At 47.8% G+C, this 16,501-nt stretch overlaps 1 protein-coding gene across 1 annotated transcript; it reads left to right on the top strand.

Annotated features, from left to right (window-relative positions):
* The first annotated feature begins 6,618 nt into the window (after positions 1–6,618).
* On the top strand, positions 6,619–16,361 carry ZMYND19 (zinc finger MYND-type containing 19). Its single transcript, XM_075170496.1, has 6 exons — positions 6,619–6,754; positions 7,024–7,083; positions 8,542–8,648; positions 13,785–13,925; positions 14,893–15,073; positions 16,153–16,361. Exons 1-6 carry the CDS (start codon positions 6,704–6,706, stop codon positions 16,294–16,296), a joined length of 684 nt encoding a protein of 227 aa, XP_075026597.1. The 5' UTR covers positions 6,619–6,703; the 3' UTR covers positions 16,297–16,361.
* The last annotated feature ends 140 nt before the right edge of the window (positions 16,362–16,501 follow it).

Below are 16,501 nucleotides of genomic sequence, written 5' to 3'. Positions count from 1 at the left end.
AACTCACTCACTTGGGATAGCAAATCTGTCAGAGGTGTCCCTGCCCATTAACGTATGGATTGGGGTAGGGATGTTAAGTACAGCTATTGGAAAGCAAGGTGAGGAGAGAGCAAAAGGTTTATCTTTGCTTATTCCAAATGAGCTTTTTTTTTTGGCAAAACTCTTAAGGAGGGCCTTGCAAACACCATCTTAGGGATCTCATCCAATGAGGATGTAAGGAACCTCTTCTAAGCTCACCTATAGCACATTTAACCTCGGGAGAGGTTCCTGTGTGTTTTGGGCTAGATGGTGAAAATCGTACTTCACAGTATTTGGCACTTGGTTCTCACACCTGAAAGCTCTGTCTAGCTGTTACAGTGGTACAACTGGGGGGTGTGTGGATAGAACCAAAGTTCTCCAAAGATCCTGGGGAAGCCTTGTTCTATTTCCAGCGAAGGCTGGATTTTCCCTTGGGGAGGCACAGCGCAAGGGATGACGTGGTCTTTCAGGCTGTTGAAAGCTCTATTAGAAGTGAAGTGAAATTATCCTGCTAATAAGAATGCTTTAGCCGACTCTGAGGTATTACTAGAAGCCCTATTAACAATGACATTGTGATTGCAGTTTACTTCAGCCCTAGCAGAGCATCCTGGAAAAAAAAGTCATGAATGTTAATTTAGATCCATTTTTCCGAAGGGAAAGGGGATCAAATTCTTCCCAAGATGCTGAGTTGTATGAGCCTTGGTCTCAGAAAAATGTGCTGCAAGGTATGTTTTCCTCCTCTGCAAGGTGGTGACAGTACTTGATCAACTTTTTTCTTGCCAGTAACTCTCAAAGCTATTCTTATAGGGTACTTACAGCCCCGGAGGAAAACTTCCTCGCTGGAACTTTACTATAGCGAGCAGGACTCTCAAGCAGTGTGCATTGCAAGAATTGGGGGAGGAAAAAAAATAGTTCTGCTATTACTTCCAGGGGTGTGTAGGGGAGAGTATGGTATATGTGCTGGCTGGGCTGCTAAAATTCATTGAAAGGGATCTGGATTATTTACCAGGATCTGCCTGAATCCTTCTGTAGGAAGAAGCCAGTGCAGCAGGAGGGTAAAGTTGGCTGTAGTGGGGAATCCTCTGCTGCTGTGTCAGACACACCAGGTGCTGAATGAGCTGGAGCCTCTGTAAAGAGGAAAACTTAAGTCTCCAAATAAATTCCATCCCAAACTGAATGGGAGGAGGTGTGCACCTGTAGTAATGTTTACTTCTAAGGTATATACAAGTAATGTGATATTTTCTAGTATACAAGGCACTGCAATTCCTAAGCAGCTGTAGTTGAAGGCTACTTGGATGCAGAGCAATTGTGAGCTGGTTTGGTGAAACTAAGCCTTGGTGTTTGCTCTGGCTTAAGCCAGGAGCATGGCTTGGGCTGAGTCTTCAGTGCTGCCTCTCGGCACACAGCAGAGTCATGCCCTGGGAATGTATCTGGTACTGCTTGTGAAGCATAAAAAGTACATTGTGTTAGCAGTGGGATCTTCAGAAATCGCCTGTATCGGCACATGATTTAACAAGAAACTGCTGCTTTGACAAGACTTCAATTTCATATCTGCTCTGCTTCTGTTAAAGTACCTGCTAGTGGAGCAGGTAAAACTTCACAAAGGTGGACACTGGGAAAGCAGAAGTCTCCTAGCCTGTCCTTGCAAGATCCAAAATGCCAGGTCAGTGTCAAGGCCAGCCAGAAGAAATGGCAAATCACATCCGTTTTCCACCATGGTCCTGCTGTCTGAAACGTTTAATGATGTAACAACTCTGTAATTTTGCATTGAGCTCATGGGCAGGAGGGACATGCAGGACGGCACCAAAGGAGTTGCCAGGATCTTTGGAGAAAGGCCGGGCTGGCAGTTTAGCGGAAGGTGAGTGACTGCTGGAGAGGGGATGTGCGGGTGGAGGAATTCGGGCTGACCGGTGCATTTATGATTTCTGAGAAGATCCAGTTTTGTCCTTTGTTCCCTGATGAAATGCGGGTACATTGCTCCGGTGACTTGGGGGCCACAGAGGTTGAAGACTGCCTGTAGTGAAATAGGGAAAAGCATGACAAAAAAAAAAAAATTAGCTTTTATCAGATGAAACAGCCATGGCAGACACCAATTTTACAATACATCCCAAACCATGAGTGTCAGGGTGGAGGGAGGAGCTGGACACTTATTCCTAAAGCAAAAGTAACCAAAGCCTGGCCCAGAAATTGTGGTTCCCTGCAGAACCCACAAGGTTTTGCCCACAAACTGTTACGGGTCTGTCCGTTCCTTTATAGCATGGGCTATATCTTGGGCAGCTTTGCCTATGGTCCAGGCCCTTGCTGGCCTCTCTCGGCTCCCCGCCTGCCCCAGCCTCTGCAGGCAGTGCAGGATTTTGTGCAGCCTCTTCAGCTGATAGAAGCAGAAAGCAGGAGAGTTTGTGGCTTTGCTCTTTCGTTTGCTTTTTCTCCTGCTGTTTGTAGGGCCTTTTTCTGAGGCAACCGGGGAATAAAACAGAAACAAGGCTGAAATCCCAGACACTTGCCATCTTTAATTCTTTGGCTTGGAGCTGACCACGTTTCAAGCTAGGAACAGTGCTTGGATGCTCTCTGAACCAGGGTCAGGTGTGGTTCCTCACGCTCTGTGACCTGGCACGTTCCCCACCTCTCAAAGGACATGAGTTGCAACAAATTCTGACAAGGTATAGGGGGGAAAAAACCTTCTGTGACAAGCAGTCACAGGCTGCAATGGGGATGCGGTGGGGTCTCCATCCTTGGAGATACACAAAGCTCAGCCTGACGCTGGCCTGGCTGCCTGTTGGGCGGATGGTTGGGTCCCTTCCAGCTGAAGTTATGCAGCGATTCCACGACAAAGCTGCACGAATGCTTACATTGCCTGAGGTAGGACAGCCTGGCAGAGGACTGCAGCACCCCTTTCAGCAGCAATTTTAGTTTAAAGAGGTTTAAAGTGTTTGTTGACCCCTTGCTTTGGTGTGAACCCCGAGAGTCTCAGGAGCCGTCAGCCTCGTGGGTGCCCGGGGCTGTCTCTGTACCAGTACACACACTCGCTGTGGGTTTTCCGCCACTTGGCAGTGCTGGAAATAATTGGAAAAAGGATTTCTTTTGCTTAAGGGAAATTCTCTTGGGGCAGGATACATAACCTTTCCCATGCTACCTTAGGGCACGTGCTCGGGCAGAAGCAACGTAGTGCTTGGAAGGAGGGTACTACCCTGCCAATAATTCATCTTTTCCAAACCAGGCTTCCTAGAAAGGAGGCAAAGGGCTTGATAAAGATAGTAACAACCTACATTAACTTCACATTTAAAATTCATCCTCTTCATAACTGTGTTTGTGCTCCAAAGACAGGATTTCTTCCCACTCTGGCGACCTGCACCTTCAGGAGAAAAGAGGGAAAGGGACATTGAGAAGCGCTGAGCCCTTCCCAGGAGACCTTCGCTCTGGTGGCATAAGGGATTTGTGCGCTTTAAGAATTAGCTTTCTCACTTCCCTGGGACAAAACAGGCCCTGAAAAGCCAAATCTTTGGGATTCGTGTCTTCCTGCGTTATTAAACGTTCGGATAGAAAATTTGAATTTTGTTATAGCTTGGTGTAGGGTACCGAAGGCCCGTGGGGCCAGCTTCCCCCACCCGCCTGCGACACATGCCGTAATGGTGGATGCGGTAAAGCGAAGCGCTATTTACCGTGGGCACAGTGGGAAAGGGAGGGCTGGATCCAGCATCGCCCGGCGGGTGGGAGCCATTGCCTCCTGGGGGGTGCGGGTCCCGTCCAAGCTCGCGAGCAGCACGGCGGGGTGTGAACCATTCCCTAGAGGGGCTCCTCTTGGCTCTGCTGTTTCTGACCCAGGGTGGATCAGCCGATGTGGCGGCGGGCAGGCGGAGCGTGGCTGTGCCACTGGGGCCGAACGCTGGCTCTCGCTGCCGCCCAGCCCTATGCCATGGTGCTCAGCCAGCTGGCAAGTACATCCATCCCCACGATGGATGTGGGGAATTTGACTCCGTGGCCCCCTCCATGGCTAGCAGAAGACCAGAGTGCTGGGGAGATACCCTGCTCTTCGCAAGGGAGGGGAGGTGGTCTCCATCCATCACCTCCTGCCACATCTCCTGTGGCCTCGGGGAGGCTGTGCCCTTCTGCAACGTCCCCGAGGGCAGGGAACCGCTCTGAGGGGGCAACATGGGAAGTACAGAAGGTATCAAAAGGAAGGGAAAAAAGGACCAAATAGGAAAGAGAGCTTTTTCTGGCATAAAGGAAGGGAGGAGCCTGCTTTCTGGAGGAGCTGCAGGCAGAAACCCTGGCTGGAAATGGGGCTCAGGCAGCACACACCTGTGGCTCACCTCCACTGTGGACGTCCGAGCAGGGCAGCACACAGTGCTTATCGCCCTCCCTAGGAGTCGGGCAGGCTGGTGTCCCCGCAGGGGCTACATGCAAGTAGCACTGACAGCAAACTTCCAAAAGGGAGCTAATGCCACAAATCCTGCGGGGATTTTTGGGGGAAGGAAGATGCAGAGTATTTTTCCGTGCTGAAATCGTGAACCCAAATTGCTGTGATGCCCTTGCATGCCCATGCACAGCCCGAAATAACCCTCAGTGCTGGAAGGGCTGACGGTAAACTGGTCCCATGGGGAGCCCTTCATCGTGGGGCGACCTCACAGCGGCGTTTTGTGAGGTCCACAGTCCTCCAGGTCTCCCACCGCAGCTGGGGCTGGTTGCCTTCCCCAGCCAGGGCACGGCGAGTTTGGGCACTGCGGCCCTGGGGTCTCATTAACCACCCCGAGGCAAACCTCAAAGCACGTCGGCATCACCAGCACCGCTCTGATTTTCCCCCTGGCCCAGACCGTTTCTTCTCCCCACCCGCTGAATGAGAAACCCCCGATTCCTGCTCAGTGTGTCTCCAAACCACGTGGAAGAGCGGTGCCATGGAGAACCAGAGCTCCTTCCACCCCACGTGAAGGCCCTGTGTGCTGAACAGCAAACACCTAGCTTTTGGCAACAGCGCTACCATGGGCTCTTGGTTTTTTCTCTTTCAAAGGTATGGCCACAATCATCACAACCCACAATCATAACGCATGAAGTGATCCCCATGATAAACCAATGCGCACATTCATTAATTCGCTACACGTTCCTTTTCTTTCCAATTAACAATTTGTTACAGATTTTATTTATTTTTTTCCCTTACAAATTCTTTAAAAAGCAAAACATTCTTTTTACCACGTAGGTATTTTGTTTCGAATTCAATGACTTGATTGGCTTTTTCATTAAACACAATTATTTTTGCCTATCCTGTTGCGAAGTTTCACCTGTCTGGTTCGCTGTCGTGTCTAAAGAGATCAAGTTTGTGCTCAAACTGTGGATGCAGCGCTTGCAGAATTAGGTACTCCCTAGATCTTGTGGCTCAACGAGCAAATGACGGGCTGCTCCAAATAGCTCCATGTGTTTAATTCCCCCGGTCTACCATTACAGCCTTAAGGTGTACCTCTCTTCTGTGGGGCTGCTCCATCTCAGGGATGAAAGATTCAGAAAAGTTTTCCAAGATTCACTTTTAGATTTAACATTTGTCTCGTTTAGATGCTCCTAGCACCAGTTTAAACCCACTTTCCTTGTTATTCATGTTGTTCAGGACACAGTCGTCCTATTCTGCCTTAGAGATTTGTAAATTTGTACGTAAGAAGCTGCTTTATCAGCCCTCCTCGGCTGCTTTATCCGTTTATTTGCACTTTGAATTCCCTCCGTGAGATCTTTCAAGCGTTGGCTGAAGAAGCCGACATCAGGAAAACACGGCGGCTCCCAGGCGCTCGGCTCCGGCTGCAGCTTTCGGGAGGGAAAGCTCTGCAAACCCCTTGCCCTGAGTTTTGTGAAATAAGGATTAACTTTTCGGTGCTGGCGATTTTTATTGTGGTTTAGATGTTGGTCACAATTGGATCACGGATATAAATAACAGCACGCTCATCCCGCTCACGCGAGGACCGCGGACGAACCAAGAGCAAAACCTCCTTGGAGCCCCCTCGCCGCAACGACGGGTGGAGCAGGGCTCCTTCCCCAGCCCCCTTCTTTCCCCGAGCGGCTGCGGATCGCCACGGCGAGCAGCACCGCCCCATGTGCCACCGGGCAGCGATCCCCCGCCGGCGGAGGAGGAGGTGGCGGCAGGCCGGGCGCTGCGGAGGGGCCTCAACTTCCTGCGGGAGCCGGCCGCTGAGGGGAAAGGCAGGGCCGGGCGGCCTGCGGCTGGGCCCCGGCCGTGGGGGACCGCAGCCCCGGGCTGCCCGTCCCCTCAGAGGCCGTGGGGGAGGCGGGAAGCGGGCGGCGGGCGCGAGCGGCCCCCTTAAGCCCTGCCCCCCCCGCTCGCGCTCTCCAGTGTTGGCGGCACAAAGCTTCCCGCGAACGTGACGTCACCGCCCGCACCTCCCCACGCCCCCCGCCCCCTCCCGCCCGGAGCCCGCGCCCGCGCGCCGTCGTGTCCCCCCCCCTTCCCCCACGTGACCTCGCGCCGCGCCGCTAGTCGATTGGACGACCCGGCGGCGTAGTAGGAGCGACGCGCCGCCGGCGCGGTCCGCCATTGGCCGGACGGCGACGGGTGGGAGGTGGTGCGGCGCCCCGCCCCCCCGGGTGTGCGCGAGGCGGCGGCGCGTGGCAGCGGCGGCGGCGGCTCCCGCCGGCGGGCTCTGAGGGGTGAGCGCGGGCGGCGGCGACCCCGGCCCGGCCCGGCCCCGCCATGACCGACTTCAAGCTGGGGATCGTGCGGCTCGGCCGGGTGGCCGGCAAGGTGAGCGCGCCGCGGCCGCGGCCTGAGGGCGCCGGGGGGGGCGCGGCCGGGCGCTGCGGGCCGGGCTCGGCCGCGCCGGGCGGAGCGGGGGGCGGCGGGGCCGGGGCTCGGGGTCCGGCCGGGAGCGGTGCTGACGGGCCGCGCTGCCGCCGTGGCCGGCGCGGGGGGCGGGAGGCCGGGGCAGTCCGGCCGGTGCCGGCGGTGCCGCCGGCAGGGGAGGGCCGGGCCGGGCGGCCGCGCTGACGGCGGGCGGCCGCGGTGTGTTTCAGACCAAGTACACGCTGATCGACGAGCAGGACATCCCGCTGGTGGAGAGCTACTCCTTCGAGGTGAGCCGTCGCTCCCCTCGCTTCTCCCCCGCCGGTGCCCCCCCCACCCCCGCACAGCTCCCCCCGTCCCCCCGGTGCCGCTTCTCGCCGGCCCCGTCCCGCCTGCGCTGCCCGCGCTCTGCCGCTGCTCCGCGTTAGCTGCTGTATTTTGCGTATTTCTTTATTCGCGGTACCGCGAGTTCGCTGCACCCCTTGAACCGGCCGTCAGCCCCCCCTTCCTCCCGCCGCCTTCTGCGGGCGCCGGGGCCCCTCTGCCGTCGCCTCTCGGGCCAACGGTGCCTGCGAGGACTGTGCTGTGGGACCGGTTTGCAGTGTTCCTGGGGGTGGAGGTAATTGCAATCTGTTGCTGAAGTTTTTTTTTTTTTTTTTTCTTTCTGTGTGACATGCTTAAATAAAACTGCTGATGGGAGTTCTCAGCCCCACAACTTTCCTGCTTTGGGGAAAAAAAAAGTTTGAAGTCATTGAAATACCAACGTGAATGCTTTCAAGCAGGAAAAGCTCTGTTTTTTCCTTTTAAACGAGCATTAGTTTAAAACAAATTAATTTATTATGTAGTTTTTTGTTTTCAGCTTTCTATTTGTATACTTTTTGAGAACCGATAATTTGTCTTCCCTTATTTGGTTTGGCAAACTTTAAAAATTTTCACTCTGTACATAGTCTGGGATGAGAAAAAACTTCTTTTATTGTAACTTACTATGGGACCAGAAAAAATGTTTTAACATCTACTGAAAGAGGATAAGTGGATTCTACCAAGGCTTTGAAAGGGAAAGAATTCTTGATTACAAAATCTTCTACAACTAAGGCTTTTTTGGAGGAGGGACAATCTTTTGCTTAGTGCCTGTAGTGCAGCTTCAGAGCTGCTCTTAGGAGTTTGAAGTGCTGTGGCAATGCTGCTACCAGAAAACACCGTGTTTGCCCATTCCTCTTCTGTGGTAGCTCACTGTAAACGTGTACCATCACTGAGAGTGGTAATACACTGCGAGTATCCTAAATTTGTCTCATCCTTACTACAGTTCGTGAGCATTAGCGCCAACACAAAGTTATGGAGTGGAGAAAAGAGGGCAGGACCACTCCTTTCACTAGCAACCCCTAATTAGATTGGTGTAAAGCAACACTGAAAACAAAGCCTTGGTGGCTTGCTGATGGCTGTACAGAAAATCTGCGCCAGAGCGGAGAATGGATCCTGGCCCTACAGGCTCACAACTGGATTGTTGCTGTTCTTTGTCCAAGTGGGACTCCTGCTGTGTGCAGCCTCCTTTCTTCCCTTTCCCATCTTCATAAACTACAATAGCAGAGCGGGTTGGTTCTCCTTGGAGGTTTGAAAGAACTCAAATTCCATTAAGGTCAAGTGACCTCTAGGAGACAAGTGTTAAATATTGGGTCCTTCCCGTATCCCAGTGGAGCATGTGCTCTGCTACTCGGTGTTGGATGTTCTCAAAGCCTTTCCCTTTTCTCTAGGCTCGGATGGAGGTAGATGCTGATGGAAATGGTGCTAAAATATTTGCTTACGCGTTTGACAAAAATCGTGGAAGGGGATCTGGCCGTCTCCTGCATGAGCTGCTTTGGTAGGTATCGTAAGGAGAACTAAATACTTCAAGGGCTCGCTAAGGTGGAGTTTGCTGCCACCAGCTTGTATGTTGTTTATTTCTCTGCCTGTAGTATTTTAAGTCTTCTTAGGAGGCTTGCAGCTACACTCAGTTGGAAACCCCGCACAGGGAGTGCTGATAGATCTTATTATGGTTTGGTTTTGCACTGAGCCTTCAAACAGCTGAGTATCTGTAAAAACGTTATTCCCAGGGAAAACAGTGATAGGTGAGTATTATTCCAGTAGAGACTGTTTAAATCTGAGAAATGCTACTAAAACTTCAGTTCAGGGGTGGGGGAGCAGGGGCCTGGCTCCATTTAATAGGTGAAGACTAACCTTTTGAGTGGTGGTGTTTTAATCAGGTATGTCTTACTGGCACCAGTGAGAATTGGCAGAGCACTGGCGAGAGAGAGAACCTCTGATAACTTAAAACTTCAGGTTTTTTTGTTTGGCCTTCTGGAAAGCTGCCTCAAGTGGTGCTGATGGTGCTTCATATCAGCTGCTACGTCTTATTTTCCATATTCTAAAAGTCATTGCTTGATATCCTTTGTAGCTGCCAGTTGAGATTATTCAGGGGCCAACTTACTCAATTGTGAGGGATTAGTTCATCTGGTGAGCTAATACATTGCTCTTTCCAGTTATGCTCATGGGTTTGTAGAAAAGATAGGATATGCTAAAGAAAACTGTTATTTCTTTTAAAAGCCTTTTTTGAGAAATTAAGCATGTTTTCTACTCAGTTCCATAAACTATACTTAGTAGTCACAGTGCCCAAGATACAGCTGTGCTTTCTTTGTTGTTCCAGGTTACTTTTTATTCCCCAGACTAGTCTCTGTACAAGAGGAGGAAGAAAGGAAGAATATCAGAGACCGTTATTATTATTTTCAATCTGCTAATTAACTATGGATTTTAACCTGCATCTGTTAATGTTTAATCTTGTTGCACATATAACTTTGAAAATTATTACGAAGTTGGCTACAGTATGTGGGGTAAATCACTGTCAGCTACTGCTAACTGTGAACCTCATACAGTAATAATTGTCGTCTCTAAGTAGCACTAAACAGCACCTTAAAGTTATTCCAGCTGACTGTTGAAGGCTGTATAGATGATGACAGTCCAGCTGTTTGCTTATTACACAGCCCAGTCATTGCGTCTTCTGGTTTGTTTTACTTAAATTAGGAGATAATTCTAACATATTCAGTTAAGTAATTTAAATTGTGTCACTCTAGCATGTTTAACACACTGGTGTTAAAAAATCTGAGATTGCGTGTGTAATAGGGATTTTTGAAAGTCACAAAGGTGGGGCGTAAACTGTCAGGCAAGTGGAGCTACGGTTCTGAAGTTGCAAAACCAAATTCTTTGACTAGAAAATAGGAGATATTTCAGCTGTTTCTGTAAATTCAGTTTGATCCCTTTGAGGGTGTACGTTTTGCTGTGATCTTTAATTACAAACTAACACAATGCAGGCTGGTATACCTTTGTGACTGAGTCTCCTAATGTCTTTAGAAAGCCTTTTGGCTACAGGTTCTATGTATGTGTTCCTCCTGAACAGAACAGGCGCATTGTTCAGTTTTACTTACCTGCACTGGGGACTGTGTTGAAAACAAAACAGAAATGTATTTTAGTGGCAGGTCCTTTCCTTTGCGAGAAGGAGTAATGCTGAAGGTTTAGGAGTCTTTGAAAGACGGGAGAGATGGGCAGTAGCAGTCATTACTTCAGTGCCAGCCTTACTTCTTGGGTAAATGAAAAGCAAAGAACTTGAATTACTGCAGGTATAGGAGTGTAATTTAACTGTTCTCTCCCAAACATACCCCCAAAAATCAGCTCACTCTGAAAAAACTAACCTGATTGTGTGCTTCTGTTTAAGACAAAGTGAGTAGACATGTGTTGGACGCTATTGCAAGCAAAGCAGATTTTAAATTTTGTAAGTTTGTTTTTTTTTTTTTTAATTTCGTTAAGCAGGTATCATTGTTCACATAGTATGGCCCTCAAAAGAGGAAGTTGGTAGCTACTGAAGCTGCAGCAATGACAGGGACCTTCTCCCACTTTTCACCCAAAGCCCTCCTGCTGACCTCTGCGGAGAGTGAACTGCACTACTAAATGGGAACCAAGATCTGAAAAATACCCACGTTTGCTGCAAATATTCTTTCAGGAAGAACTTCATGCAGCTTCTCTTGTGCTTGCTGTGTTTCCAGGGTGGACTGTTAGCTCCTGCAAAGCAGGATTTGAATGTCTCTTGCTAGGGACCTGCAGAATAAGTCTGTCATCTTCTCGCCCTGTTCCCTGTATAGAAATCCCAGCTTGCTGTATTTTGGCTGGGTGTAGTGATATTCCCTGGGGAACAGCAGCATCAGGAGATTAGTCATAAGTATCACTAACTGTGTGTTCAAAAAGACATCTAAAACCTGATTTCTTTTTTTTTTTAGAGCACTTACCATCATACTGCCTATAACCTACTCAGTTACGGCTCCTGTTGACTCGATTTGCTGTTGTCTGTACTTGGCACTTTTATTACGGGCCTCACTTCTCAAGTTAGCTGCTGAAATACAAAAAGAACAGTATCCAGTTAACTCTCTGAAAACTTTTGGTTTAAGTGTTTTGCCTGGCATGTTGTAGGAACTCAGGTGTGGTGGCGGAGGTAGAAGCTACAGCTCTGCAGAAGAGTTGGCTGTGTTACTGAGGCTGTTTCTTCTCTGTCTCCTTCTGCAAGGAGAAGGCAGGTTCTTCCATGAGCCTGTCCTTCACTGCACATTTCTGATTAACTTCTGGAGATGATCCATGCTGCACACTTTTGAAGCACAGGTCTAGGGAGAGAAGTAGTACATGCTTGTGCATTCAAAGGTTGCTTGATTACGTATGGAGAAAAGGGACCATCCTGAATTTGCTAGTGCTAATTCTGGCATCTCAGTCAAGGGGTCTTGTGTTAACACTTTTACCGGTCATCAGCAATACCCATTTCCACATTTACTTGAAGACCTTTGTCAGTTGAGGTAATAGAAAAACTGACAGCAATGTAGACAAATGTGGGTTTATACAAATCGAGGAAAGTGGGCTTGCTGTGCTAGTGAATTTTACCAATACTTGCTTATGGAGGGTTGTGGGTGCAGACCTAGACTTTGTAGGAGCAGTGGTAGGCATGTGCCACTCTGCTGTGGCTTCCTGGTGTCACGAACAGTCTCTCGTAATCCTCTCTCTTTCCCCAAGTCCAGCCTTTCTTAAAGTCTCGTTATCTAATCCATTTCAAAAATATTTCTTAGCTTGGTCTTAGACTCCCCTCCTCCCTTTTCCCCCCCTGCACAGTTTGCTCTTGCTCTGAACTTCTGTCTCCTCCTCCCAGATTCCTTGTTCATATCTATCCCATCTCTCTTTTGGCACTTTGTCCTAGTCTCAGTCTAAGAACCTTAACTCCTTCCCTGACTCCGTATCCAACTGATGCTCACCTCCGTCTGTTTGGGTCCATGTACCTTCTGGGTTCCCACTTGTAGCCCTCAGGATTCCTGATTTCCGTGCCAGACCCTCCGGTAGCCTTCAACAACTCAAAAGTAGCTTTTCCTCCTTTAGGGCGTTTCAGCAGACTCCTTTCCATAGTTTGTTTGCTTTTGTGTGGTTGGTTCCCCCTTTCTCCCCAAGAAGGATTTTATTCTTTTCACCTTCAAAGGGGAGAGCTTCTCCCTGTTCTGCGGAGGCCCAAAAGACTCCCTAGCAGGAGGCTCCATGCTCTGTTCTCGTGCAGAGCTGCCGTTACAGGAAGAATTGCTTTGCCTATGAGTTGGAGCACGAGCCGTGTGCGGGTGCTGCATGTAGCCTCTCCAAATTTTACTTTAATTCCTTAAATTAAATTCTAGGAAGTTTGGGGGCATATGCGAATTGCAAGTGTTTTTCTTTCCCCCAAGGTGTGTGATTTAACCATATCTGGATGGATTTTGACAAAGAAAACAAAAGACTACATTTTTCATTGTCAGTCACATTGAAATGAATTTCCCTGTTCTGCTGGATAATGCTAGGGCTTTGTAAAGGGAAAAAAAAAAGTGGGAATTTTTTAACTTGAGCAAATCGTATCTCTTCAAAATTGAATGAGCCATTTGAACTGAAATGTTCAGTAAACACTAAGTTGGAAGCAGCATCCAAACTAGACTCGGGTAAAGTTGTAAGTAGCTGTTGGAACAGTCTCCTAGAAGGAAATGCTGGGTAACCCTCGTACAGAGCGGTCAATTTTACGTTGTCCTTCTTGATTGTTGCCAGTATGTTCTCTGTGCTGTGAAATTAATCATGGCATAGCAGACATACACAATTTCTGTCCAAGCCTTAGACTTCAGGTGGGATGGGGATTCCTGCAAGAAGTGATACGGAAACTCATCCAGGCAAGGGGGCTTGACAGTGAACTTGATACTTCGTAAAATAGAGAAAGGAGAGATGAGAAGAAGGTGGAATGGGAAATGAAAACTGTTAGAAGGCAATAGGGAAGAATCGCAGTAGGACTTAATGTGCAGCCATCCTCCTTGCTAATAGTCCTGCTTTGGTTTTGAGCAAGTTTCAGTAGATGTCTCTTGGTCAATTGTGGAGTCATTGCAGGCTTTCTATGTGTTATGCACAATTAGAGTCTAAAAACCATTTGTATACTTGGTGAAACCTCTGTCCTGTTGCTTGTTAAGAGACATTTCTTCATAAATAACAAATTCTGTGACTTCACATCAGTGCCAAACTTGCATAAATGTGTCTAATAGAATTTCCTATTAAAATAATAAACCAGTATTGGCACCTTTCAAGTCTGCTTTGTTGAACACAATAATTACATAGATGCTCTTGCAGTAACTGGAGTAGTAGTCTCTGGAACTTTCTTTGCAATATGCTTACAATTAAAATATACCATGATTGTCTTTTGATTCAACTCATTTATAATGGAAATAACCTCCTGGAACAAGTCTCTTCTTCTGGGAGTTGATATATCTGAAGTAGCCACTGTAGTCTGTTGGCAACCCAAGTTTTACTGCGACTGTTTCAGTGATGCCAGACAGCAGGCTAGAATGCAGCGTATCTTCTGGAATTAGTATGATCCTTTGCTTTTTAGCTATGGCGTCTTGTTCATCACTGACCTTCAAGTTGTTTTTGTCTCCTCCAGGGAAAGACACCGGGGAGGGATTGCTCCTGGATTTCAGGTGGTACATCTTAATTCAGTGACAGTGGACAACCGCTTAGACAATCTGCGCCTAGTTCCTTGGGGTTGGAAACCCAAAGCTGAAGAAATCTCTAGTAAACAAAGGTACGTCAGTATTTGGCAGGGGGTTGCCATCAAAAAACTTGAAAATATCTTAAATTGTTGTGTCTCCTTCCTTTAGTGATTTTCATCTTGGCAGAGCCTTTTTTATTTGACCTTGGGCTACTTACACATCGCTATACGTCTTAGCTTCCTCACCTGGGGAACAGAGTTAATGCTCACTGTTCATGCTAGCTGTGAAGGGACCATCTAAGCCCGTGGTATTATGCAGAGATCCTGCTGTGCCAGACGTTATCACCGCGGTATAACAGTAAGCCTTTCTGCTTGAGTGATGGCATCTGGGCACGCCAAATTCAGTCTGCAGATTTTACTGGCTTGTGGCTCTTGTCCTCAGGCACTGAAATTCTAACACAACCTGTAGAAGCCAGCAGCTGCAAAATGCTTACACTTGTAATCGTATATTTGGGTTGAAAACAAAATGAGGTCCTGGGATCAGCCTCTATCACCTTTCACTTAGTAGGTTGTGGGAACTTCCTACATGCCATGTTGCACTAATGTTACATTAAACTCTTAATGTCAGGATGGATTTGTTTAATTTATGATGTAATGCAGGTGTGTTCATTTTTGGTGGGAGACTTACAGACTTAACATCACACTAGACACTTTTCTGCAGCATCCGTAAGATAGGTATGTTCAGAGCTTATTAAACTGATTTTGAGGAGATGTAATGAATGGCAATGATGCTATCCTAGCATGTTTCTGGGAGTTCAAGAACAAGAAACAGACTTCAAGCCATTTACACAGAAATAATTTTGCTGGATGTAGATGTTTCTTGATAGATACTTTCTAACTTTTTTGCATTTAGGCTAAAATAACGCTAAAAAGATTTGAGAAGTCTATGTAGTGTGAGGCTTAACAGGCTAAATACAATGTTAACCCTACCTACTTTGTTAATGAATTCAGAATCGGTTTCCCCGTATGCTTATTATGAACTTCTACTTGTTTTTTACAGGGAACAAAGTCTGTATTGGCTGGCAATCCAACAGCTTCCTACAGATCCTATAGAAGAGCAGTTTCCTGTACTGAATGTAACACGATATTACAACGCTAACGGGGATGTTGTGGAGGAGGAAGAGAACTCATGCACATATTATGAATGTCACTACCCCCCATGCACAATGATTGAAAAACAGGTGTGTTCAGCAGAGGTGAAAGTAAGCACGTAATGACTCGGACTACCACGTGCGTCCAGGGATTTGTCCCTTAAAATGTAAAGCTTTACATGTGCCATTCAGTTGCTAAAAGCAATAATTCTTTTTAACTCAGGTTTTCTTTCGCATGAATCTTCAGACCCTACGATAATTTTCAGTTTGAGAGAATATAGTTTTGACTTGGGACAATAAGTGACCTAGTGGTTTACTGGGAGGAGTGTAATTTCTGCTGAGTGTATGAAAAGACAGGTGGAAGCATTCCTCTAGGAACCCAGAGCTGGAGTGAGCAAGCAGCTGTATAAGACGAGGAGGAAGCATTGTAAGAGGTTTTGGGCAGTAGTGGAATAAAAAAATAACATGCTTGACCTTTCGTGAGAAGAGGGTGGATTTGAGTGGCCTTTATTCAGGGGAGAACTGGGAGGAAAGCTGGTTCTAGTTCTTTGCTGTAGGTAGATGAAATGAAGCAGCGTACATAGTCAGAGAATGGCAGAGGATGAGATGTCCAAGGGCTTGTGCCTCTTTGTCAGACAGATGTCTTTATCTATGAATAGGAAGGGCTTTTCTTGTGATAACAAATGCTGAGTAGGGTAAAATCATTGTGTTCCACTTTTTTCTTTGGGGAAGGGAACGTTTGCAAAAATGGTCTTAAATGCCCTCCATTTGAAAAAGAGTGAGCTTTACCTTTTATTTGGGTCTGGATACGAAAGCTTCCTGGATAACCATAAGTTTGGCACTGGCTGAGCTTGTGCAGCCCTCCTAATCATTTCTGAATTTAAGATGTTTGTAGTTGTAAACAGAACTTAAGTTGGCAAAACAGTAGCAGTGTGAGAATAAATGTGAAGTGCTCAAATATTTTGTCTATTAAGCCCGTAATATGATTCTGCAAGAGCAACTGCAAAATCAACAAATGCAATTGCTTCAAAATACTCTGACACTCATGGTGGGATGTTCATATTTGTGATAGGTGCAAAAGACTTGATCATAAGCCTACTTGGGAAATGATGTAGGGGTGCTCCTTGGCACCGAGCAGGCTCCCTAACGCTGTCTTGTGTTCTTCCTAGTTACGTGAATTCAACATTTGTGGCCGATGCCAGGTAGCAAGGTACTGTGGGTCACAATGCCAGCAAAAAGACTGGCCTGCTCACAAGAAACACTGTCGGGAGAAGAAACGGACCTTCCAGCAAGAGCTCGGACCAGAACGATGACCGGGTGGCACAGGCCTCTTAGCAGCAGGATTCCTTCTCAAAGGCATTGGACTCTTGCTTTTGCACAGTAATGACAGACTGCTTATTGAAGCCAGAGGCACTGAAGAAGAAAAACCCTGTGATGCTTGAGCAGAACGGCTGACTGGGCTAAGCCAGCTCTGACTGGTGCTGTGGAAAGGGATTGGGTCTACCCTTCCAGTATTAT

The sequence above is a fragment of the Calonectris borealis genome, chromosome 21 (genome assembly GCF_964195595.1).
Source record: "Calonectris borealis chromosome 21, bCalBor7.hap1.2, whole genome shotgun sequence".
Lineage (NCBI taxonomy): Eukaryota > Metazoa > Chordata > Aves > Procellariiformes > Procellariidae > Calonectris > Calonectris borealis.
This window is presented reverse-complemented; position numbering and strand designations above follow the sequence as displayed.